The sequence below is a fragment of the Eschrichtius robustus genome, chromosome 5 (assembly GCF_028021215.1).
Source record: "Eschrichtius robustus isolate mEscRob2 chromosome 5, mEscRob2.pri, whole genome shotgun sequence".
NCBI classification, from domain to species: Eukaryota; Metazoa; Chordata; class Mammalia; order Artiodactyla; family Eschrichtiidae; genus Eschrichtius; species Eschrichtius robustus.
The window spans coordinates 122,432,570-122,457,201 of record NC_090828.1 but is presented as its reverse complement, the minus strand read 5'-3'; the positions used below and the strand labels follow the sequence as shown (position 1 = coordinate 122,457,201).

General features: G+C 39.4%; 1 protein-coding gene across 10 annotated transcripts in view; it reads left to right on the top strand.

Annotated features, from left to right (window-relative positions):
- Positions 1 to 18,931, top strand: part of R3HDM1 (R3H domain containing 1) — a 119,534-nt gene extending 100,603 nt beyond the window's left edge. For all 10 annotated transcript variants that reach the window (XM_068545213.1, XM_068545208.1, XM_068545203.1 and 7 more), the window contains 6 exons: positions 4,226 to 4,329; positions 6,401 to 6,573; positions 12,305 to 12,449; positions 16,216 to 16,298; positions 16,770 to 16,854; positions 17,591 to 18,931. In XM_068545213.1, the coding sequence (XP_068401314.1) occupies positions 4,226 to 4,329; positions 6,401 to 6,573; positions 12,305 to 12,449; positions 16,216 to 16,298; positions 16,770 to 16,854; positions 17,591 to 17,952 (952 nt within the window). In that variant the 3' untranslated portion in view covers positions 17,953 to 18,931. The remainder of the gene's footprint in view (positions 1 to 4,225; positions 4,330 to 6,400; positions 6,574 to 12,304; positions 12,450 to 16,215; positions 16,299 to 16,769; positions 16,855 to 17,590) is intronic.
- The last annotated feature ends 5,701 nt before the right edge of the window (positions 18,932 to 24,632 follow it).

Here is a 24,632-nt window from a genome sequence, read left to right as displayed (position 1 = left end):
CTTTTGAAATTAAATTTGAAAGATTTTATGAAGCTGTTTGAGGAATGGGATTCCTGTTCTCCAGCTATATCACACAGGCGTACAAGCATTGTCCTCAGTGCCAGTGACAATTTTATGGTCTCACAGACTTAATAAGCAGCTAAGTTATTGTTAAAAAGAGCACCTTAGGATCAGCTATGCTAAAGCTAAAATTACTGTTTGGTGAATGTTTTCTACCACTTCAGTGAGCTACTGACGTGATATATCCGTTAGCTCTGCACTAACAGAGCTGCTTGATGATAACCGTTTATACTAGTGGGGTGGTTAGAATATGGCCCTTCTCAAACTCAGTCATTCTCCCAGGAGCACCACAGATATCTTTGTGGTTGATTGTGTTTGATAATAGCTACCCTTATATTTCTCAAGCCAAAGGCATCTTTTATGTGAAATGTGCAGTGCAGACCCTTGGGTCTCATTCAAGTGCTTGAAAAATACAAAGTTCATTTTAAGGAAAATGTTAGCCCTTACTGCCAGTAATTCTACATCCTACCTATTTTTTAACAGGAAGTAATCCTCTCTTCAGGCAAGATTTCCCCCTCAGCTTCTCAGTTTCCTGGTAAAATTATGAACTGCGTTTCATGTCTTCTATCAAAGGACTAAATTCCTCTATAATTAACTACATGCTTTAAATTCATCATAGAATACAATTATGATGTGCCTGTAACCCAGCATCTGCCAGAGGCTTAAATGTTTGCTTCCTTTATCATCCTGGCAGAGTCTTATAATCCTCTGGGTTCACCAATTTGTCTTAGCTGCCAGGAAACACAAAGTAGATTCGGTTCTCAGTGAACACAACAATCTTATCCCAAATGTCCCTACACCATTTCTGTTTTGCTTTTAAGTGTTTTCTTTGTTTTTTAGTATACTCAGTTTTTTTTAAATCTTTCACATTGGAAATAAGTGAGCTATAAATGAATACTTCTAGGAATATAAACATTTAACCAGAAAGCCTAGAAAAATTGGCCATTTGCATGTAAGGGAAAACTCCAAATATTGTACAATAAAAGTTTTATTTGACATTTATTTTCATTAATTGAGCATATAGTTTGGTCAAATTCTAATTGGTTGAGGGTTTGTTTATATTGTCCTAGCTAGATATCCTCATCACAAAAATACATAAGGTAGAAGTCACCTTGAATTACAAAAAGCTTATAAGGCAGAAAGCTAATATTTTCTTCCAGAGACAGCAAACCTGACTGAAGTCTACCCCTCAAATGAATTGAAGGTGATTTATATTTCAGAAGATCAGTGTAATTGTGTTCACAGGGCATACTGTGACTTCTGAAGACTTCTGAAGGAGATTCAGATTATTAGTTGATATTAAATCCCTGATACAGCATTTAAAAGTTGAACTTTTCAGGCAGTTTTCATAGACTATTTTTAGTGATTATAATTATTAAATGCACACGTGCATTTTTGGAAAATGCAAAAAGAGTATAAAGTATCAAGAATCAGCAATATACCCACAACCCTAAGTTGACTGCTACTGTCATGTTCATATTATTCTCTCAATCTTTCTTCTTTTCGTATGTAGTTTTTTTGGTTTTTTAAAATACATTTATTTATGTATTTATTTATTTTTGGCTGTGTTGGGTCTTTGTTGCTGCGCACAGGCTTTCTCTAGTTGCGGCGAGCGGGTCTACTCTTTGTTGCAGTGCACGGGCTTCTCATTGCAGTAGCTTCTGTTGTTGCAGAGCACGGACTCTAGGCACATGGGCTTCAGTAGTTGTGGCACGCAGGCTCAGTTGCTGCACGACATGAGGGATCTTCCCGGACCAGGGCTCAAACCCATGTTCCCTGCATTGGCAGGCGGATTCTTAACCACTGCACCACTGGAAGTCTTCGTATGTAGTTTTAACATAGTTGTGATCCTGTTGGATATTTTTTGTTCGTGTGGTGTAGGGTTTTTCACATCATTAAAAATTTCTTTGTAAATATAATTTTTAATGTTTGATTTTATGAATATACAATAATTTATTTACCCTGGTGAGCAACTTGAATTTCTTCATTTTTATAGGGTCTTTAGAGCGGGATTAATAGATCAAAAGATGTGACTGTTTTTAAGGTCCTTGGTACATTTTTTTTAATGTTTTTGTTTGTTTGTTTTTAATAAATTTATTTTTGGCTGCATTGGGTCTTCGTTGCTGTGTGTGGGTTTTCTCTAGTTGCAGCGAGAGAAGGCTACTCTTCGTCGCGGTGCGCAGGCTTCTCATTGCAGTGGCTTCTCTTGTTGTGGAGCACGGGGTCTAGGCACGCGGACTTCAGTAGTTGTGGCACGTGGGCTCAGTAGTTGTGGCTCACGGGCTCCAGAGTGTAGGCTCAGTAGTTGTGGCGCTTGGGCTTAGTTGCTCTGAGGCATGTGGGATCCTCCCGGACCAGGGATCAAACCCGTGTCCCCTGCATTGGCAGGCAGATTCTTCACCACTGCGCTACCAGGGAAGACCCTATTTTTTTTTTTTTGGCTGCCTCTGGTCTTTGTTTTGGTGTGCAAGATCTTTTTTTTTCTCTCTTTCTTTTTTTTTTTTTTTTTTTTTTTTTTTTGGTTGCGGTGTGCAGGCTCATTTTTGCAGCGTGTGGACTTCTCTCTAGCTGTGGCATGTGGGCTTCTCTCCAGTTGTGGTGTGCAGGTTTTCTCTCTCTAGTTGTGGCATGCAGACTCCAGGGCACGTAGGCTCTGTAGTTGTGGCATAAGGGCTCCAGAACACATGGGTTCTGTAGTTTGCAGCACTTGGGCTCTCTCATTGAGGCGCGCAGGCTTAAGTTGCCCCACAGCATGTGGGATCTTAGTTCCCGGACCAGGGATCAAACCTACATCCCCTACATTGGAAGGCATATTCTCTACCACTGGACCACCAGGGAAGTCCCTACAGACATTTTTAAATACACGTAATTGTAAACAGAAGTGTACTGAACCCCCGTGTACCCATCACTTAGCTTCTACATTTATCAACTAATGACTAATCTGTTTTCATTTAAACTTCTGTTTCATCCTCCTCCCATATTATTTTGAAATAAACCCAGGTATCATATTATTTCATTCACAAGTGTTTCAGTATAGGTATCCCTAAAAGGTTTTTTTAAACCTACCTAACTTAATAGTACTATTTCACATTCTAAAAAATTTAACAGTTAATTTCTTAATTATATCTAATATCCAGTTGGCCTTTGTATTACCAGCTACCTCACAAATACTGCTTATGTTTTCACACATTTGTCTTGTGGAGTGTCCCAGAGTCTGGATTTGACTGATTGTGTCATCATGGTGTTGTTTAACATGTCCCCCTGTATTTTCTGTAATTCAGTACTTGGATCTAATGTAGTATTTTTGATGCAGTTATGTGAGATGTAAATGCAAAAAGTTGTTAAAGCTAGATTAAGAAATAAAATACCATGTAAAGAAAGTTGATTTAAATGATAAAAAAGGGTGGTAACAGGGTTTTATAATAAATTAAGATTCCTGATTCCTTGAGAATTCTCAGAAAGAATTCACAGTATTGCTCTATGATTTTCACTATTTTCTTGAAAGAAATTGCTAAATGGAGAAAACTTTAAAGACATATTATGACAAATCCCATATTAGTTTGATTCTCAAAGACTAACCATTGAAAAATACAGTAATAGCTTAATGGTTTTACAATAACGGCCTTCTATTTTTGTCAGTATTTCCGTTAGAATATGTCAGAATCATGTTCTATTGTTTATTCCTTAAATAGTACCTTATGTCCTTAGATAGCACATTTTTTAGGGAATAAAGTATTTTTTTCTGAGTCTCATCATTGTCTAACTGCATAGTCTCTCTTCTAACATATAGCTTCGTGAGATCCAAATAAAGTACCTTTTTATTTTGTAAAATTAGTGAGTTATTTTTCTTCTTTTCAAAATAATTATTTGAACAGTACAAAAATCCTATTTAGAGTAAGTTGTAAAAGAATAAGAGCAATGAAATCAGGAGTTATTTGTAAAAATCTGTGTTATTGTCAAAAACAAAGTGATTTTTATCCAAAAAGTAATTACTTATAACTCTCAGTTTAGAAAAGAGTTAGTTCTGACTTTTACTAAGCTGACCTACTTGAAAAATAATTTTATTTAAATAAATTTATAGGACTGTTCATTCAAAGAATCTTTACAGTCATCTCCATCTCATTGTGCTGTGTTTTTGTGTTTGTTTGATTTTTTTTCCCCGTAGCTCCTCAGTAGGCTACTTGCAACCTCCAGGATCAGAACAAGTACAGTTGCCTCGAACTACTTCACCATGCAATTCCCAGCAGCTTCAAGGCCACCAGTGTGCAGGTATGAATAGGCTATTGGAAAAAAAGAAGGCAATGGTTTGTCCATTTGAGAAATCAGTTCCTTGGACATTTCTAGAAAAAGGTTTTCAACTTGTTAGGTGCCGAGATGTACCCAGAGTATGCAGGGCGCCATGAGCAATCAGAGCTAACAGGTTCCGTCCACTTCCTCCTTCTCCCCTGCTACCACTGCCGCTGCTCTCCGATTCTCCTCCTCAGGCTCTCCTTCCTGCCTGCCTCATAAGTACTGATGTTCTCTGGGATACTTCCTCTCATTACTCTTCAGCTTCTTCCTCGGAAGTCCAACCACTTCCTCGGTTTCAACAACGGTTTTTTGCCAGTGTCTCCCAAATTTTATTTCTGCCAAGACAAGACCACATAGCCAACTGCCTGCTGGACATTCCTACTCAGGGATGTGTCAGAGGCACTAGATTTAGTATTTCTCCCTCTTTCTGCCTCCCTTTCCTCACCTTCTATCTAGGGACCTATACAGATGGCAAAGTTATAACTCTCTTCCGTTCTCCCCTTTCACACTCAGCCTTCACCATTTCCTCAAAGCTGGTACCTTCCTTCCTTCCTCACTGCCTCTACTTTTGGTCAGTTCTTTTCATGTCTTCTTCACAGTAATTTCTTATGTGTTTTGCTTATTTCATGTTGCCCCCACGTCCAGCTTTCCTCCCCCCCAACACATGCACACATATATACACAATTCAAGAATCACTGTCCTGAAACAGATGTCTCTTCATGTCATTCCTCTGAATTAAAAATTTGCATAGATTCTCCATCTACACTCCCTAGCAATTAAGCCTTCTATTTATACGTACATGCTCAAGTCATACAGAACTCTATTTGTAGAACATACCATGCTCTTTCATGCCAAAGATACTTTTGTACCTGTTCTTCCCTCCGCCTGGAATGCCTGTCCGCCATCCAGTTTTCCAAAATCCTGCTTATCCTTGAAGTTTGACTCAGAAATCACCTCTTCTGCAAAGGCTTCCTCAGTCCTTAAAACAGAGTTTGTTGCTTCATTTTCTCTGCTTCCATCGTGTCTTAAACAATCCTTTATCATATTTTATTGTAATGATCTGCTGACGTATGTAATCTCAAAGAAGCAGAGAAACAATAAATGATTATCAAATACATGACTAATAGTGACTGCATCAGCATGGGCTGCTGTGGCCAAGGAGAACCTGAGATGTTCCTAAGCAGTCAGCCCTTCTGTGGTGTGCCTAGCCAGGTCAGGGTGGTGCTATTTCTGGGGAATTGGAAACTACCATTACGATTACTGCAATGCAAACAGTGGCCCTGGAGGTGGGGCACAGGGCACCTTACCTTACACTGAAGTGGTGAGTGGCAGAGTTACATTCCTAATACTAGTAGTGCTGCAGTACCAGTGCCATGGCAGGAATAAATCAGATAAGAAGGTAGATATTGTAGTCCACATGTACTGTACAGCTAGCAGTGTTTGTACATGCATATGATTATTATAACTCTTTAAAGTCAGCCAAGGAGGTCTTCCTAGCCTTTTTCAGATGAGAAAATACAATAAAAGAGGAAAAATAATTTCCCCAGAGTTATAGGACATTTCAGGGCACTGAAATTGTGCTTTCTGATTCCTATATCCCAAACTTTTTCCCACCGCATGAAACTGATTCACTCAAAAGACGACTTTTCTCTGTATGTCAAAATTTCTGTAGGATACTAATTTTTCCCAGAGTGTTCCTTTATGTATTTAGAATAATGCTCGTTTGAAAATGAATTTATTTTAAAAATTAAGCACTTTTATAGATCATATCGCAATTGTCCTACTCTATACTAGGTCTTGTTGTAGATAATTGGGCTTTCCTGACTTACTATGTTTAGGATAAGTGAGATGTTTAGGTCTACAGAGTCAATTTCAATGTCTTTTTAAACACAGCACTTGTAGTATAAGCATTAGAGTTTAAATCTGGCTTGCATAAATAGCAGTAAAATTTTGTTCAGAGATGTAAAATTATTGCCATTATCTTGGTGTTTAAAGATACCAGCTATTTGCTAAAGTTTGCTAATTGCAGTGTCCTGATTCTGATTTTCAGCTGTGCCACCTCCACCAGCTGGTGGCGGAATGGTAATGATGCAACTCAGTGTACCAAACAATCCACAGTCCCGTGCCCATTCACCCCCACTGTGGAAACAAAACAAATATTACTGTGATCACCAGAGAGGACAGAAGTGTGTGGAATTTAGCAGTATAGACAGTATTGTTCAGGTAAGATGCTTCTTTTATTATAATTTTAAAACTTTCAATATTTAGTTACATAAGATTGACCAACCTATAAGGCTTGACGCCGAATTTGAAATCTTCTCAAACAAATTAGTAAACAAGTTTGAACATTCTCTATATCCAGACAATTTATTTCAATATTTAAATATGTTTCCCAACATTTGCATAATTTAAATTTTTTTAATTTAAAAATTCAGAAGATAAACTAGATCTGAAATTTGGTAAAGAAAATGAATTAAGCTGTTATCCTACCTTTCCCATATGAACTGTATTTTACTGTAGCCAGGAAGTTGATGAGGGAATGCTCTTCATCATAAGAGAAATACAATTAATAAATTTAAAAGCAATGATAGAATTTAAAAATCACGATTTTGGAATCCTGTTAAAGTAATGAACAGGGAAACATCATCAGCAAATGCCAAAAACATTAGGAAGAGATTTATGGGGAACTTTAAAATGGGTAGATTAGGCAGACAGCACTTGAAGCAACTGTTCAGTTGTAGCATCAATTAAATTGGGCCAACCAAACATTATTTGCTTCCTAATGTGGTTTAGAAGCGTCACCTATGATATACTCTTGTCAAAAATATTGAACCTGGGAATTCCCTGGCAGTCTAGTGGTTAGGACTCTGAGCCTCCATTGGTGGGGGCACAGGTTTGATCCCTGGTCGGGGAACTAAGATCCCATAAGCCGTGCAGTACAGGGAAAAAAAGAAAAAAAAAAAAAAAAAAATTGAACCTGAATCTAATCAGGCCTCTCTAAGTCTAGCTATTAATTTACAGAAAATAAAGGAAGAAAATATAAAGCAATTTATATGTACAGTGGAATATTTTATTGGATAAATTGCCTATTTCTTTAACAAATAAATGGCATTTTTAAATGAAGGATGAATCTGTTGTAGATTAAAAGAGACTCAAGAGTTGTAACAATCAGATGCAATATATGGGGATCTTCCTTGGATACTGAACAGCCAAAAGACATTTTGGGGCAAAAAGTGGACAGTTAAATACGTTAATTTTGTTGGTATGATAAAGGTGGGTTTTTTGTAATAGTTCTTATCTGTTAGATAGAAGTGTTTATATACTGAAATATTGACAAGTGAAATGCTGTGATAATCTGAGATTTCCTTTAAATTGTCTAGTGAGAGAAAAAGCAGGGGATATCAGAATCAAAGCTGGATGATGAGTATATGGAAATTTGTTATACTCATCTATCCATGATAGTATATACTTTTATATACTTGAAAGTTTTTATATACTTCAAAGTTTGTTTACAACATTGAAAGGTTTTTAATTTTTTTTTAAAGACAAACTAAAAAAATTTGTCAGTGCACATGACAAAATCATATCAAAATAAAAAAGGCAAAGGTCAGTTATAGGCTAGCTCACAAACTATAAATGGCTAATGGCCATTAAACAGATAAAAATATAAAAATTGTTTTTTATCTGTATAATTGGGATATTTAGGAAGACTATTAATTTGCAGTGTTGGCAAATATATCCAGTTGTAAACTGTCTTGTGACTCTTGGTAAATTGATTGATGCAACTCTTTTTGGAGTGCAGTTTGGTGACATTTTTCAAAATGTGGAAGGCCTCTGATTCACAAATTCACTTCTAGAACTTTGTCTAGTAAAAATTGTGGAACAAACATACAAGAATATGTTTGCAAGGATATTTCTTTCTTCTCTGTCATAGCACTGAAAATCTGAAAATAGTCTTGATATTCAGTAGTGGGTAACTTATTAAATAAATTTCTGTGCCATTTAGGAAAAATTCTAGAGCTGAAAATACAATGACTAAAATGAAAAAATACACTAAAGGAATTCATTGGTAAATTTGAGCAGGCAAAAGAAGGAATCAGAGAACTTGAAGATAGGACAATGTAAATGATTCGAGTCTGAGGAACAGACAAAAAAGAATGAAGAAAAGTGAACAGAGCGTAAGGAACCTATGGAACACCATCAAGTGGACCAACATAAACATTGTGGGTATCTCAGAAGGAGAAGAGAGAAGGGGGCAGAGACAATATTTGGAGAAATAATGGCTGAAAACTTCTCAAATTTGATAAAAGACATGAATATAAACATCAAGCAGCTCAACAAACTCCAAGTAAGGTGGACTCAGAGATGCACACTGAGACATATTGTAATCGATTTTTAGAAAGACAAAGACAGAGAGAATATTAAAAGCAGCAAGAAAGAAACAACTCATCACATATAAGGGATCTTCAAAAAGATTATCAGCAGATCTCTCATCAGAAACTTTGGAGACTGGAGGCAACAGGCTGATATCTTCAGAGTGCTACAAGAAGAAAAACCGTCAACCAAGAATACTATATCTAGCAAAACTGTCCTTCAAGGCCTTCCCTGGTGGCACAGTGGTTAAGAATCCGCCTGCCAGTGCAGAGGACACGGGTTCAATCCCTGGTCCAGGAAGATCCCACATGCCGCAGAGCAACTAAGCCCGTGCGCCACAACTACTGAGCCTGCGAGCCACAACTACTGAGCCCACGAGCCACAACTACTGAAGCCCGCGCACCCTGCGCACCGCAACAAAGAGAAGCCCCCACTCACCGGCATTAGAGAAAGCCCATGTGCAGCAATGAAGACCCAATGCAGCCAAAAATAAATAAATAAATTTTTTTTTTTTTTAAAAACTGTCCTTGAAAAGTGAGGGAGAAATTAAGAATTCCTAGATAACAAAATTTGAGACCTGCCCTGCCAGAAGTTCTCAAAGGAGTCCCGCAGAGTGAAATGAAAATATGCTAAACAGTAACATGAAGCCATATGGGGAAAAAAGCTCTCAGTTAAGTACATGGGCAATTATAAAAGCTAGTAATATTGTTCCAATGGTTTATAATTCCACTTTTTGCTTTCTACATGAATTAAGAGATTAATATTTTTTAAACAATTATTATCTCAAAGACAGTGTTATTATAACTTTGATTTCTAACTCCCCATTTTGTTTTCTACATAATTTAAGAGACTAATGCACTTAAAAGAATTATAAGTTTGGGACTTCGCTGGCAGTTCAGTGGTTAAGACTCTGCGCCTCCACTTCAAGGGACACAGGTTCGATCCCTGGTCAGAGAACTAAGATCCTGCGTGCCATGTGGTGCGGCCAAAAAAAAAAATGAATTATAAGTTTGTTTGGGGGCACATAGAGTATAGAGATGTAATTTTGTGACAACCAAAGGGGGTAGAGACAGAGGAGCACAGTTTTTGTATGTTATTGAAGTCAAGCTAGTATAAATTCAAATTTGAGCATTATATTTAACTTTTGGATGTTAGGTGTAATCCCCAAGGTAACCATGAAGGAAAAAAGCTATGGAATGTATACAAAAGGAAATGAGAAAGGAATTTAAACATTTCAGTACCAAAAAAATCAAGCAAACACAAAAGAAGACAGTAGTGCAGGAAATGAGGGACAGAAAAGCTATAAGACATACAGAAAACAAATAGCAAAATGATAAAATTAAATCCCCTTTGATTGGTAATCGCTTTAAATGGAGATGGATTAAAATCTTCAATCAAAAGACAGATTGGCTGAATGGATAAAAACACATGATCTAACTATATGCTGTCTACAAGAGACTCACTTTAGATCCAAAGAAACAAATAGATTGAAAGTGAAAGGATGAAAAAAGATACTTCATGCAAATCATAACCAAGAGAGCGGAGGTGGTTATGATAATATCAGATCCAAAAACTTTACAAGATACAAAGAACATTATATATTAATAAAAGGTTCAATACAGCAAGAAGATATAACAATTCTAAACTCTTACACACCTAATTACAGACCATCAAAATATATGAAGCAAAAACTGACACAATTGAAGGGAGAAATAGACAGTTCTACATTAATAGTTGGAGACGTAATACCCTACTCTCAATAATGGATGGAACAACCAGACAAGATAAGTAAAAAAATTAGCTTAAACACAATGAACCAACTAGATCTAGCAAACATACACAGACTACCTGACAACAACAGCATACACATTCCTCTTAGGTGCACACTGCACATCCTCTTGGATAGATGTTATTGTTAGGCCACATGTAAAGCCTTAACAGATTTTATTTATTTATTTTAATTAATTTATTTATTCATTTATGGCTGCATTGGGTCTTTGTTGCTGTGTGTGGGCTTTCTCTAGTTGCAGCGAGCGGTGGCTACTCTTCATTGCAGTATGCAGGCTTCTCATTGCTATGGCTTCTCTTGTTGCAGGGCATGGGCTCTAGGCATGCAGGCTTCAGTAGCTGTGGCACACGGGCTCAGTAGTTATGGCTCGTGGGCTCTAGAGCACAGGCTCCGTAGTTGTGGCGCACGGGCTTAGTTGCTTCGTGGCCTGTGGGATCTTCCTGGACCAGGGCTGGAACCCGTGTCCCCCACATTGGCAGGCAGATTCTTAACCACTGTGCCACCAGGGAAGTCCCCAAGCCTTAACAGATTTTAAAAGGTAAATATCATACGAAGTATCTTCACCAACCAAGATTGTACTGGAGGTTCTAGGCAATGCAATTAGGTAAGAAAAAGAAATAAAATATGTCCCAATTGGAAATGAAGAAGTAAAATTGTCTCTGTTCACAGATATTATGATGTCCCCACAAGACATTTATAACTAGAAGGGAAAAAATAGTAACTTGACAATGGAGAAACGTGGCAGACACCATCTTAACCAAGCAGTCAAAAGAAACATCACCAGTACTGTGGTGACAAATGGATGGCGTGTACCTTCTCACAGGATGCATTGAGAAGGACACAACATCACTTCTCTGGAATTCCCTTCCCCGAATGTATATCATAAGCTTTTTGATGAGGAAACAGTAGGCAAACCCAAGCTGAGAGCCATTCTACAGAATAACTGGTCTTCAGAGTGACCTTCAGAAACTGATCTTCAAAATGTCAAAATCATGAGAGAGAAGAAAGACAGACTATTCTAGGTGAAGAAGGTTAAAGAGACAAGACAACTAAATGCAGCAGTTGATTCTACAGTGGATTCTGTACTAGAAGGAGGAAGTTTTTCTTTCTTTTTTTTTTCTGCTATAAAGTACCTTAGTGGGACAGTTGGCAAAATCTGAATAAATTATATAAATTATGTGATATTATGTCGTTAGTCACCTGATTTTGATAATTCACTGTGGTTATTTATATAAGAAAATGTCCTTGTTTTTAGGAAATAGACACTAGTTATTTTGGAATAGAGTGGTATTGTGAGCAACTCATTCTCTAGTAGTTCAGAAAAAAAGTAACTATATATAGAGAGAGAAAGCAAATATAATAAAATATTAACATTGGGAAATCTGAAAATTTTTTGCATTATTTTTGCAACTGTTTTAAGGATGAAGTTTAAAATAAACAGTTAATGTGAAAAAAAGAATGAAGTAGATGTGTATATTCTCTGATGGAAAAGTATCTACAATATTATTGTAAAGGTCCAAAAGCAAGATTCAAAAATTGGATGTATAGTCTGTTTCCATTTTTGTAAAACAGATGTATGGATGCATGTGCATGGAAACAGTTTACCGGTGTTTATCCTTGGGAATTGGAAATTATAAATTTCCATACTGTTTTAATTTTTTTAATAACAAAGTACCTATTGCAGTGGTGTAACAAGTACATACCTGTAATCAGAAAGAGTAAAAATTTCTGTCCAAAAGGAAATTTGCAAAAAGCCTAAAATGCTGACCTGTTTTCTTGATATAATTGCAGCACAGTCCTCAACTCAGTAGTCCCATTATTTCACCAGCTCAGTCGCCAGCACCAGCTCAGCTGTCCGCCCTGAAAACTGTCCGTCCCTCTGGACCGCCACTTTCCATCATACCCCAGTTTTCTAGACCCTTTGTCCCTGGGCAAGGTAAGTGTGCACAAAGCTAGTCACAGCCACAGAGAATTTTAGGACATCCATTCCCAGTCACTTTGTGATTTACTTGGTACCACTACCTTTCATTATTCCACAGGACTGCATTTTTACCTCACTCAGGCATTTTTATTTATTACCGTTCACTCTCCTAACCTTAAGGTTTCATCACAATTAATAATTAATTACTGGGACTTCCCTGGCAGTCCAGTGGTTAAGACTCCATGCTTCCACTGCATGGGGCACGGGTTCAATCCCTGGTCAGGGAAATAAGATCTGGCATGCCACACAGCGTGGCCCCCCCAACAAATTAATTAATTAATTACTAATTTATTAATTACTTACAATAATTACATGATGAATTAAAATGACTGACTTATTCTTCAGCTCCATTCCTCTGTAGTAGTAATAGGCAATGTGATATCTGTTTCGTATTTCTAATTTCTATATTAGACTAATATATCAAGAGTTTATTCAAAAATTTATTCAACAAATATTGAGGACTTACTGTGCCCCAGATGTACAAAGATGAATAAGGCCAAGGCCTCATCGTCATCAACCCTCAGTCTAGTTGGAGGAACAGAAACTCAAGCAGATGATTATAAAATCACATGGAAACCATTAATTTTATTTCCTGGAATTTATCCTAAGGATAATGTACACAATGGTTTATGCACAGAAGAGTTTATTCTATGCCAGAAAAGTTCAAAAACAATCTAAATGTCCATTAGTAAGGATTAATTAGATTATGGATATATATATCTCCATATAAGTAATCCTATACAGTAATCTAAAAATAATGTCTTAAAGAATCATTAAGAGGGGAAGTAGTCATAGTACAGTGAGTGATTTTTAAAGAACAAGTTAATTTACAATGGCCAGGACATGGAAGCAACCTAAGTGTCCATTGACAGATGAATGGATAAAGAAGATGTGGCACATATATACAGTGGAATATTACTCAGCCGTGAAAAGAAACGAAATTGAGTTATTTGTAGCGAGGTGGATGGACCTAGAGTCTGTCAGACAGAGTGAAGTAAGTCAGAAAGAGAAAAACAAATACCGTACGCTAACACATATATATGGAATCTAAAAAAGTGGTTCTGAAAGAACCTAGGGGCAGGACAGGAATAAAGACACAGACATAGAGAATGGACTTGAGGACACAGGGAGGGGGAAGGGTAAGCTGGGATGAAGTGAGAGAGTGGCATTGGCATATATACACTACCAAATGTAAAATAGATAGCTAGTGGGAAGCAGCCGCATAGCACAGAGAGATCAGCTCGGTGCTTTGTGACCACGTAGAGGGGTGGTGGGATAGGGAGGGTGGGAGGGAGGGAGACCCAAGAGGGAGGAGAGATGGGGATATATGTATATGTATAGCTGATTCACTTTGTTATACAGCAAAAACTAACACAACAGTGTAAAGCAATTGTACTCCGATAAAGATGTTAAAAAAAAAAAAAAAGAACAAGTTCCATGGACATTTCAAAAAAGAAGATAAACGGATGTCTAATAAGCCCTTGTAAAGGTGCTCAACATCATTCATTAGGGAAAGGAACATTAAAATCTCAGTGAAATACCGCTCACCCCCACTAGAATGACTATAATCAAAGAGACTAACAAAACCAAATGTTGGTGAAGATACAGAGCAACCAAAGTTTCCACACATTGGTGTGGGAGTGTCAAATGATATAACCACTTTGGAAAAAGATTTGGCAGTTCCGTACAAAGTTAATCACTTACCCTGCAGTGCAGCAGTTCCACTCCTAGGTATTTGCCCAAGAGACATGAAAACATGTCTGTGCAGACTTGTACAAGTACGTTTATAACAACCTTATTTTCTTACAACAGCCCAAACTGGACAGTGACCCAAATGTCCACCATCAGGAGGTTGGATAAAAAAATTGTAGTATTCCTGACAACTCAGCAATAAAAATGAACAGAGCAAACCACTGGCATGCAGCAACATGGATGCATCTCCAAGTCGTGTTAAGCGAAAAGCAAACCAGACACAAAAAGAAGACACGATTCTAATTTTATGAAATCCAACTGTAGGCCACTAAGCTACGATGTTAGCACTCAGATTGTGGTGTGAATGAGATATGGAATTGACTGAAAAGGAGCTTGAGGGAACTTCCAAGGAGATGGAAATACTCATCTCTTTGGGTCATGGTTACATGAACTTTTACAATTGTTAGATTTCATCAAACCCAACACTAAAGATGTGTATTTTATTTTACGTTAATTATATCTCAGGTTTTTAAAAGAATTATAAAATGCACACATATATACATGTGTAAGCACACATACATAAAACCAAGACTGAAAAGATACACACCAAAATGTTAGAAGTAATGGAATTACCAGGGTGGTCTCTAACTTCTCCTTTATAATTCTCTATTTCCACATTTTTTACAAAGCCAATAACTTTAATAAACTAGAAAAATAAAGCACGTTATAAAAAAATAAACTGAAACAGTGCGTGGATTGAAACAGTATGTGGCAATGTAGCCTACCAGGAGGGGTCTCTGGCTGTTGCTGACTACAGTCTCATCTCTGTATGTGCAAAGAATGCTGCTCCCTAGGCCTGAACTTAACTCTGACTTCTTTGCAACTGTTTTTTATACATCTTCATGCTTAAAATTGCATCTCTAATCTCAGTGCTAAACCTCCATGTCATATCTTCCCTTCAGCTATTGTTTGGGATAGGGCAAGTATGTCGTGGGTGTATTCTGCCAGGGAGCTGCCCAAGCACCCCAAAAGTGTTCATCAGAAAAGAGCCCCACAGAGTGGCAGGAGGTTCACGCCTTGCTTCTCTCTGTTAGGAAACTGTCAGGAGAAGCACTGTATGATTTCCTGAAGATGCTGTCCTAGCAGCTACCCATAACCCTTCTCCAGACACTGAATGTGCTACGTTTGGGGACTTACGGTTAAAATAAAATGAGGATATAACAAATGAGAACATTATTCTCCAGGACAAGGCTTTTGCAGTCAGCATTTATGAAGCCCTTTCCATGGGATGACTTTTAGGCACTCATGCGTGAAAGAAAATAATTGGAGTATCTCCATCCTGACTCTCCCGCACTTGTTGATTTAGGAGGGGGTTGCTTGCTCATGAGTAACACTGAGGAACTATGCCAGTCTTTCTAAGCAAGTTTACATTATAAATATTGTTAAAGACTTTCATTTAAAGAGAGCTTAAGAACAGACCCAAGACCTAGAATGTAAATATACCCATTGATTAAGCCTAGAAAAATGTTTGCATGAGGATATGTATATGTATAAATGCATATGTTTATAGTAATTAATAATGAATTTGGAGAGATAGAGAGCTTCGTGTTTTCCCAAGGTTTTTTCCATCCCCTGAAATGTAACTTCTGCTAATTTTTAATCATCAGAGAAAAGTGTGGATTTTAGCATCTCAAGTGAGCGTAATGAGTTATTATAGTTACTTTGGTGGATTTCGCATGGAATGTTAAGGTTTACAGAGCTGTTCTCTCCATGCTAACCTGTCTACCCAGCTCCTACCACTTAACCTCCTTCATAACCATTGTTTTTAGTCCTTAGTCCTTTCAGAAGTTTACCCCAGCTCTTTAAAGGCTAGATGGAGGCTTTTAATTCTTTTACAAAAATATGTCAATACCTACACTATTTTATTCTACTCAACATGTTTCCCCGTCTCATCCTGAGACAGTTGAGAAAACTGAGAAGTACTTCATACCTGAGGAAGACGTAAAAATCGTTTTTTATCAACTTTCAGGAGATGCCAGATACCCGTTACTTGGCCAGCCCCTGCAGTACAACCCTCCTGCTGTTCTGCACGGACACATTCCAGCCCAACAGGTGTGAGATCCAGCTGTCTGACCTCCTGGGCTTTGTTGGCAGAGCATGATGCTTCTGTTGCTGGGAGTGTGGAGTGCCCTGGCCCCCGAGTTGGCACCGCACTAAGGAGAACCGTGTGCCTGGGCCAGTGGATGTCTCGGTGTTGCCCTGGCCTGTCCGAGAGCAGAGTGAGGGAGAAGGTGGTGGGCCGCTTGGCGGAGCGGGGGTTCCTGAGCGCAGTCCAGATATCGGGGGGCAGTGGAGGCCATTGGGCGCTCTCACTTACAAAAGACTGTTTGGCAAGTGACTGGTGATAGTGACAGGCCAAAGTGCCACTGCCGCCGAGGCAGAATTCAGAGGGCCTGGAACTGGGTTTTTTTCTGCTGAAGTAGAAAACCCAGACCGAGTATGGTTATGCGTTAAGCAGTCTAACAATTGCAGTCACATTTTGCAGCATCATTAACCTTATTATTCATGTTTGTGGATTTTCAGGGTCAGTCTGGCAACAGGCATGGAAACCGAGGAAGGAAACAAGCTAAAAAAGCTGCATCCACCGACCTTGGTGCAGGAGAAGCAGGTATGTCCCCAAGCGGCATCCGGATGTGGTTCTACAAACTGCTGGCCTGACAGTCTGTAAAACTGCCACCCCACAGAAACGGGTTTTCCTCTTCTAGAGTCCTGAACAAAGCCTTAGAAAATTATGCCATCTATAATGTAGGGTTCTTGAACATGTTCTTTTGATTCTGTCTCATTTCAGAATTTGAGAGTACTGAGGTACAGGTGGGTTTAGGAGGGGTGAAGGGACCAAAGGGATTCAAAAGAGATGTGAGGGAGGAGCAGGTAGAATGAAACGCGTTGCCTCTGTGTTCTTTGAGAAAGGAAATAGTCCTTACACCCTTTAGGCGATAGGCTGAACGAACAAATACATTGCCTTTCTATGGCAGGGTGTTTTCAAGTCGGTACCTTAACTCGCTTTTCAACAGCCTTGGGGGCGTTAGGGCAGGTGCTCTTTTCAAGATCCTGTGCAGTTTTACAATGGGAATTCAAAGTTCAGGAAACTGTGTGCCCAGGATCACACACCTAGTTTGGAGACGCCACTGCACAGGCTGCGTTTTGCACGTGAGGCTGCCAGTGTGGCCGCCTGAGGAGTAGGTAGGAAGTGTTTAGAAGACGGCCGTAACAAGTATAACTCTGTGGATTTGAATGGTTTCAGAAAATTGTGTTCATTTTCCTGTGTCATATTTGGGTCTGCGGTACTTTTTGCCCACCTGTGGGTAACAGGGGTTATTAACTGTTCACCTTTTCCATTCTAGTTGTTGGGAAGGTCTTGGAAATTACTGAACTACCAGATGGAATAACTCGCGTGGAAGCCGAGAAGCTTTTTGGGGAACTTTTTAAAATTGGCGCCAAGATCCGGTGGCTCCGGGACCCCCCGTCCCAGCCCCAGCCGCGTCGTCACCCCCTCTGCTGTGGCAGCGGGGACAGCACTGTCAACCCCGAACGCTCCAAACCCAGTGACTTGGCCTCCACGTACACTGTCTTAGCCACATTCCCCTCCATCTCCGCCGCGCAGAATGCTCTGAAGAAACAGATTAACTCGGTTAACAAGTTTAAGCTGAGAACGAGCAAGAAGCACTATGACTTTCACATTTTGGAAAGGGCAAGTTCTCAGTAACAGCCCCCTTGGACCCACGGCCTTTGTGATTCCCCCGTCCTCGCCCATCTTTAACTGGCTTGGTATTTGGAGCTTCTGTTAACATGATAGAGACTCCTAGGATGTGTGGTCGTGGCGTTAACAACTTCTGAAGACAGGCCGGTGATCCAGCAAAGGGGGGAAGATACACATTTCACCCCAAATGACTGTAGGAATCCACATCGGAATGATACAGAGTTAGCAGCTTTTTCTGAGGAAGTGCTGTTCAACTGCCTCCTAACTTTTATAGTTATTTTGTTTTATATTTCTGAATTCTTGTATCAGATCCAAAGCTCTATTGTACAGCAAATTATTCTTCAAAATGATTACAAACAGTTGCAACCTGTATTTCTTTTTTTGCAGCCAGCACAGTGTGACCCAACATAGAATTTGGGGGAAAAAGAATGCAGGAGTGTAATAACCAAGTCACAACCATGCACTGTCTTTGGGGGGCTGGAGGGTGACTAAGGAGACCCCACAAATAGAAAATTACTCTTCCCCTGTATCTCTAATAAACACAGACACAATTTCCAGAAAATACAAAACTCCCTCGTAGGGTCCTTTCCTTATTCACTTAGGTCGTATGAATATTAAGGGTAAAGTAAATTATGTTCTTAATGCCTCTTAATCAAACCACTTAGGTTCAAAGGGGAATGGGAATCATTCTAGGCAGGAAAATACGTCCACTTTTTTTCTACATCTCCCTCCAAAAATTAAATGCCACTTATTTTCATTCCCTTCCTTGTGGATTTTTTTGTCACCTGAGGAAATGCGTTTGATGAGTGCTGGAAACTTCTTCAAGTGGTTTAGAGTGTGTTTTCATTGTTGGCAGCGGATCACTGGACATCAAAGATTCATTGCACTTACGAACAAGGAACCTTTTTTTCAATTCGCAAGGCTGTACAATGTGTGCTGATGCAAGCCTTTTTCAGTTCAAGAGAATAAATGTTTACAAATGTATACCCACTTTGTCTTTTGTAAATTAAAATCATGTTTTTCAATGAGAGTCAGTGTTGAAGACTTAACCTGTCTTGAAGATTTCAATTTCAGACTTAAGGAAGATTTCAGACTTAAACCGCCTCGTTTTACAAATATTCTACAAAGCATCACTTTCTCTGGGGGAGTGTTTCTTGTGGGTATGACTCATGTCATTTCGTTCTCTCATAAGTTAATTCCAGTCAATTGTAGACAATTTTGAGTATGAACAAACTTATAGTCAGAAAATAGAACATGAAATTAGGAACAAATAAAATAGAACATTTCATCTACAATGAAAATAGAACATTATGTTCGGTTAGGTAAAGAATTTGTGTTTTTAGCTGGTATTTTGAGCACCCAGTTGTCCTGTTTAGCTCAAATACTTTATAGAAAGCTTTCACCATTTGTTAGCCCAGCAAAGTCAAACCACTGAGAAACCCAAAGTAGGGGTCGGAGGCGGGGCGATCTGCCATCAGCAACTTGCCTGGAGCCTGACTGGCTTCCAGCCCAGACTAGGGGTTTACTTTGCAACTCAAGAGCAGTAGGTGTTAACCAGGCTCTGGTGCAGATGTTCACTCCTTCTAGAGCATTTGCAAAACCCTTCTCGCAGCTTCCACTCTTGTTCCCATATCTTCACAGAGCCAGAATGATCTAAAAGATAATCAACTTATGTCATTTCCCATGCCCCAAATCCCTCAGTGACTTCCTATTATTAAAATATCTTGGTTTACAAAACTCAATCTAGCCCTGCCTGCATCTCTGATCTGATGTCACCCCAGGACATTTGTACTTGTTCTTTCCCTCTTTTTTGGAATGCTCTGCTCCTGACCAGCACCTTTATCTTTCATATAAATGTCACTTCAGCAGAAAAGCCTTTATGAGCCACCCAGTCTAATGTAGCCACCCAAACACAATCACTGTATCTCAGTTTTCTGCTTATCATCACTATCAGATCTTTTGTTTGTTTATTTTGTCTCTACCACTAGAATACGAATTCCATGAGATCAAAGATCTCATACCTTGCTTGTGGCTGTATTCCCAAGCACCCATTAGTTGTTCAACAAATATTTTTTGACTGTTTGAGAGAGAGGATCAGGAGAATCCTGGTTATTATTCTGGTCTGGACCTCTCCCCCTAAGTGCTGTCAGGAGATGGGAGGGAACTGGAACAGAAGCATGATTCACGTGCCCTGCTCTGGCTATCTTGGCACTTAGCTTCGTTCCTTAATGGCTGGGGCTGGGGCGAGGTAGGGGCTGGTCTTCAGAGATGGGCTGGTTGGTCACAAGAGGAAGTGGAATAAAATGTGCATATGAGTGCCCTGGGAAATCTGGTTAAAGTGCAGATGTTGATTCAGTAGGTCTGGGGCGGGGCTTGAGATTGCAAAAGTCGAAGATGCTGCTGGTACTCTGACCACACTTTAAGTAGCAAAGCACTAAGGCATTCCTATTTTCAGATAAATAACTCAAACCACATGGCTAGAGCTGGGACTTGCATTGATCTCCTGGGACAAAGAGGTTATTATTAATCTTGGTTATGAGAAAACTCACAAGTAGTTGGGAATCATACATACATCTGTGGCATATCACTAGCTTTATTAACCCCACATGAAAAAAAGGAAAAAGCCTATTCAAATAACTCAAGGACAAAAGCCAACAAAACACTCATATTTGGGCCCCTGCAATGTCACATCAATACAATATATCCTTGAGCTATTCCTCTTCAATTGTTGTCTACATCATCCTGCATTCCACTTTCACCAAGACATCATCATCCTTTGTGGTCATCTGTCAAATTTAGACCTTTTAAATACCCTTCCTATATTTGGGCAAATCCCACATTACAAGTCTTTCTACCCCAAAAGAGCAGCTGGGATGACTCAATTCTCAAGTTCACTTTTGCTCAGAAAAGCTGTGATCCGGACGTGCGATCTGGGGCTCCACCAGGCACACTCACATCCGGGAGAATCTGATCAGGAAGAGAACAGGGGAGGAAGCAGGCTCTACACAGAATTCCTCTTTGTATCCGTAGTTGGATTGTTTCTGTGTGCAATCCCAGGAGATTTCAAAACTGCTCAGTCTCATCTTCCTGAGGGTCTGTGAGCAGGTAACCTTGAATTAATTACTTTTCTGTTGAAACTGGCTGGAGTGGATTCTGCTGTTTGCACTATTATCTTCTACCTGTCAGGACTCCATCTGGGATTTTACCTGGTTACTCAAGTCTACTGAGATAAAAATAACATCTGATGCTTCTTGAACACTTACATGTAAACACTATACTGTTTATAGTGCTTAAAGTTATAAAAACCCAACTCAAAGGGGTTCAAGTAACCAAGGGAATTTATTGGCTCACTGTAATTGAAAAGATGAGGGATAGATGCTTCGGGTATGGCTGGATGCAGGGACTCTCAATATCATTAGGATAAACTGTCTTCATCTGCAGTCTCTTCTATCCTGCAGTATAACATAGTGTATACTGTACTATGTGACTTACTTGGTTTTGATCCTATACTGTCAAGTGAAGTGTTGTTGGTTATCTTCCCATGTAAACATTTTATTCCAATTCCTGAAGCTGTGCTATCCAAAATGGTAGCTACAAGCCACATGTAGCTAGTAAATTTATTATTAAATTTATTAATCAAAATTAAATAAAATAGCAATTCAGTTCCTCGGTTGCACTAGCCACATTTCAGATGTTCAATAGCCACATGACTTTTCACTGTCCAAAATCTTTATCACTTCCCGGGTCTTGCATGCTCTGACCCTTGCCTACCTACGTCTCCAGGCTTACTTGGCACTTACCTTCTCCCTTCCTAGGTTCTAGTCACACTGGACTTCCCTAAGTTCCTCGAACATGCCATGCCCTCTTGTCTCTGGGTTCTGTAAAGTGGTGATCTTCTGCCAGACACTGGGATTCTCCCCATCTGTGGCAGAGGTTGGTTAGTGTTTCAGCAAACTGTGGTAGGAGGTGGATGTCTCTCTTCCTTGGCACGTTGTCAGACTAGGTTTTCCAGCCCCTGCACCTAGATGCGCCATGTGTCTGAGTTTTGGCCAGTGAAATTTAAGTAGAAATGATGCATGCCCCTCTGTGCTTGGACCCTAACTAGACCTTCTAAGAGATTCTCCCTGCTCTTGCTAATCAGAGTGGGGGGCTAGAAACCAGGCAGGGATCAGTATCACCAGACAGCTTGATACAAATGCAGAATCTCATATCCACCCCCAGACCAACTTGAATCAGAATCAGATACAAATGCAGAATCTCACATCCACCCCCACACCAGCTTGAATCAGAATTTGTGTTTTTAACCTGATCTCCAGGTGATCTGTAGACATTGAAATTTGCTTGTTGGCTGCACGTATAGGATGTCAGGGAGACCTCCGGGATGCCAGGAAAAGGAAGAGCCACTAACGGGAGGGTTCAAGAGTTCTTAACGAGTGGATGGAGCAAAACCCCTCACACAACCACCCCCTTACGCCTCTAACTGACATTCGCCTGTGAAGTGAATGAGAAATAAACCTTTCTTGCGTTTAGCCACTGAAATTTGAGGATTGTTTTTTTCCCACATGTAATTTACCCTCTGCCTGGAACATTTATTCTTCCCCCCCTACCCTCCAGTTTCTGTTCATTTGTACTCACACCTCACATCCCACCTCAAATATTTCTTCCTTCAGATAGCCTGCTCTTCCTCCAGAGCTCCTTAATTCAGTCCTCCAGACTAAGTCATTTCCACCAGTAATAACTCTAATAATATCCTGTACTTTCTCTTCAAAGCATTAATCGCAATGGTAATTATAGGAGTAATTGGCCAATTAGTTCCTTAATATTTTTCTATCCATCAGTATGTAATCTTCAGGGCAGGAAAAACATCTATGGCTTTTGTTTACTAATACATCTCCAGCTCTCACCAGTGCCTTTCTCAGTAAATATCTGTCCCGTGAATAAATGAAGAAATGATCTGGCTGAGTCAAAAGCTTTGAATCCTGAAAGGCACATGTATATTTTTCTCAAGCACAGTTTTGGCAGGCAGGGAGAAATAATAGCTAACATTTGTAAAGCAGTTAATTATCATGGGCCAAGCACTTGCTAAACACTTACAAGGGTTCCTATTTAATCATCACAGTAGCCCTGAAAGGTAAATTCTATGATTATCTCAGTTTACCGTGAGGCAACTGAAGTATCAGAGAGGTCAGGAAATTTGCCCAGGGTCACACAGCTAGTGAGTGTTGACTGTATACCTGAAACAGGCAGCTGACTCCAGGGTTCATGGGCTTAACTGCTTAAGTTACCGCCTTAAGCCTTGCCAATGTGATGACTGCCATTTAAAAAAAAAATTATTTTATTGAAGTATAGTTGATTTACAGTGTGTTAATTTCTGCTGTGCAGCAAAATGATTCAGTTACACACACACACATATATATATATATATATATATATATATATATATATATATATACATTCTTTTTCGTATTCTTTTCCATTATGGTTTATCACAGGATGGCTCCCTGTGCTATACAGTAGGACCTTGTTGTTTATCCTTTCTGTATATAATAGTTTGCATCTGCTGATCCCAAACTCCCAGTCCACCCCTCCCCCTCCCCCTTAGAAACCACAAGCCTACTCTCTATGTCTGTGTTGATTGCCATTTTTTTTTTTTTTTTTGGCCGCACCATGTGGCGTGTGGGATCTTAGTTCCCCGACCAGGGATCGAACCCACTCCCCCCCGCAGTGGAAGCACGGAGTGTTAAGTGCTGGACCACCAGGGAAGTCCCTTGACTGCCATTTTTTATTTGTCTTATTCACCTGGATCTATAGGAGAAGCCAGAGAGGAGTGCCACCCTGTCTTTACTTATGAAAATTTGATTGTTGTGAGTGAAGCTTACAACATATTCAAATATTTCTTCTTCCCTTTTTTTTTTATATTTATTTATTTATTTTTAAAGTTTTGGCTGCGTCGGGTCTTAGTTGCAGCACGCGGGATCACAGGATCTTTCACTGAGGCGCACGGGCTCTTCGTTGTGGCACGCAGGCTTCTCTCTAGTTGTGGGGTTCTGTAGTGTGCAGCACACGGGCTCTCTAGTTGAGGGCTGAGTTGCCCCGCGGCACGTGGGATCTTAGTTCCCCGACCAGGGATCAAACCCGCATCCCCTGCATTGGAAGGTGGATTCTTAACCACTGGACCACCAGGGAAGTCCCTCTTCTTTCCTTTTTAAATTTTATGTGCATCCATAAGCCTAGTACAGTAACTAAATTATCTTCTTCTTGGTCTATAGGTGAGTGAGTATGCTTTCCATAAACAACTTACTTTTTTTACACTTTCCCTTTTTCACTCATGAAAAAGCAAGAACAGAGACTATTTTTTTCCTTTACATATTTTTTATATAAGTAGCTTTGCAATATGTAAGTCATACAGCCTCCTCTGGTGGTAAACAGGTGCAAGTTTCTACGGAACAAAAAAATGTCTTTTTTTTTTTTAAAGCATGGTGTGGGATTTACATATCAAGCTTCAGTAAGAAATACAGTTTGCTTTCTTTTTCAAGCAATGGTAAAGGGCTGGCACTGAACCTTCCACCTTCTTATGAATATTGGAATATATTTGAGTGGCCAGAGTTCAGAATTCAGTTTGTGATGGGTTTTTATCTGTGCAAATTGAAATAAAACCTTTGTAGTGGGGAATCTTTAACCTCATG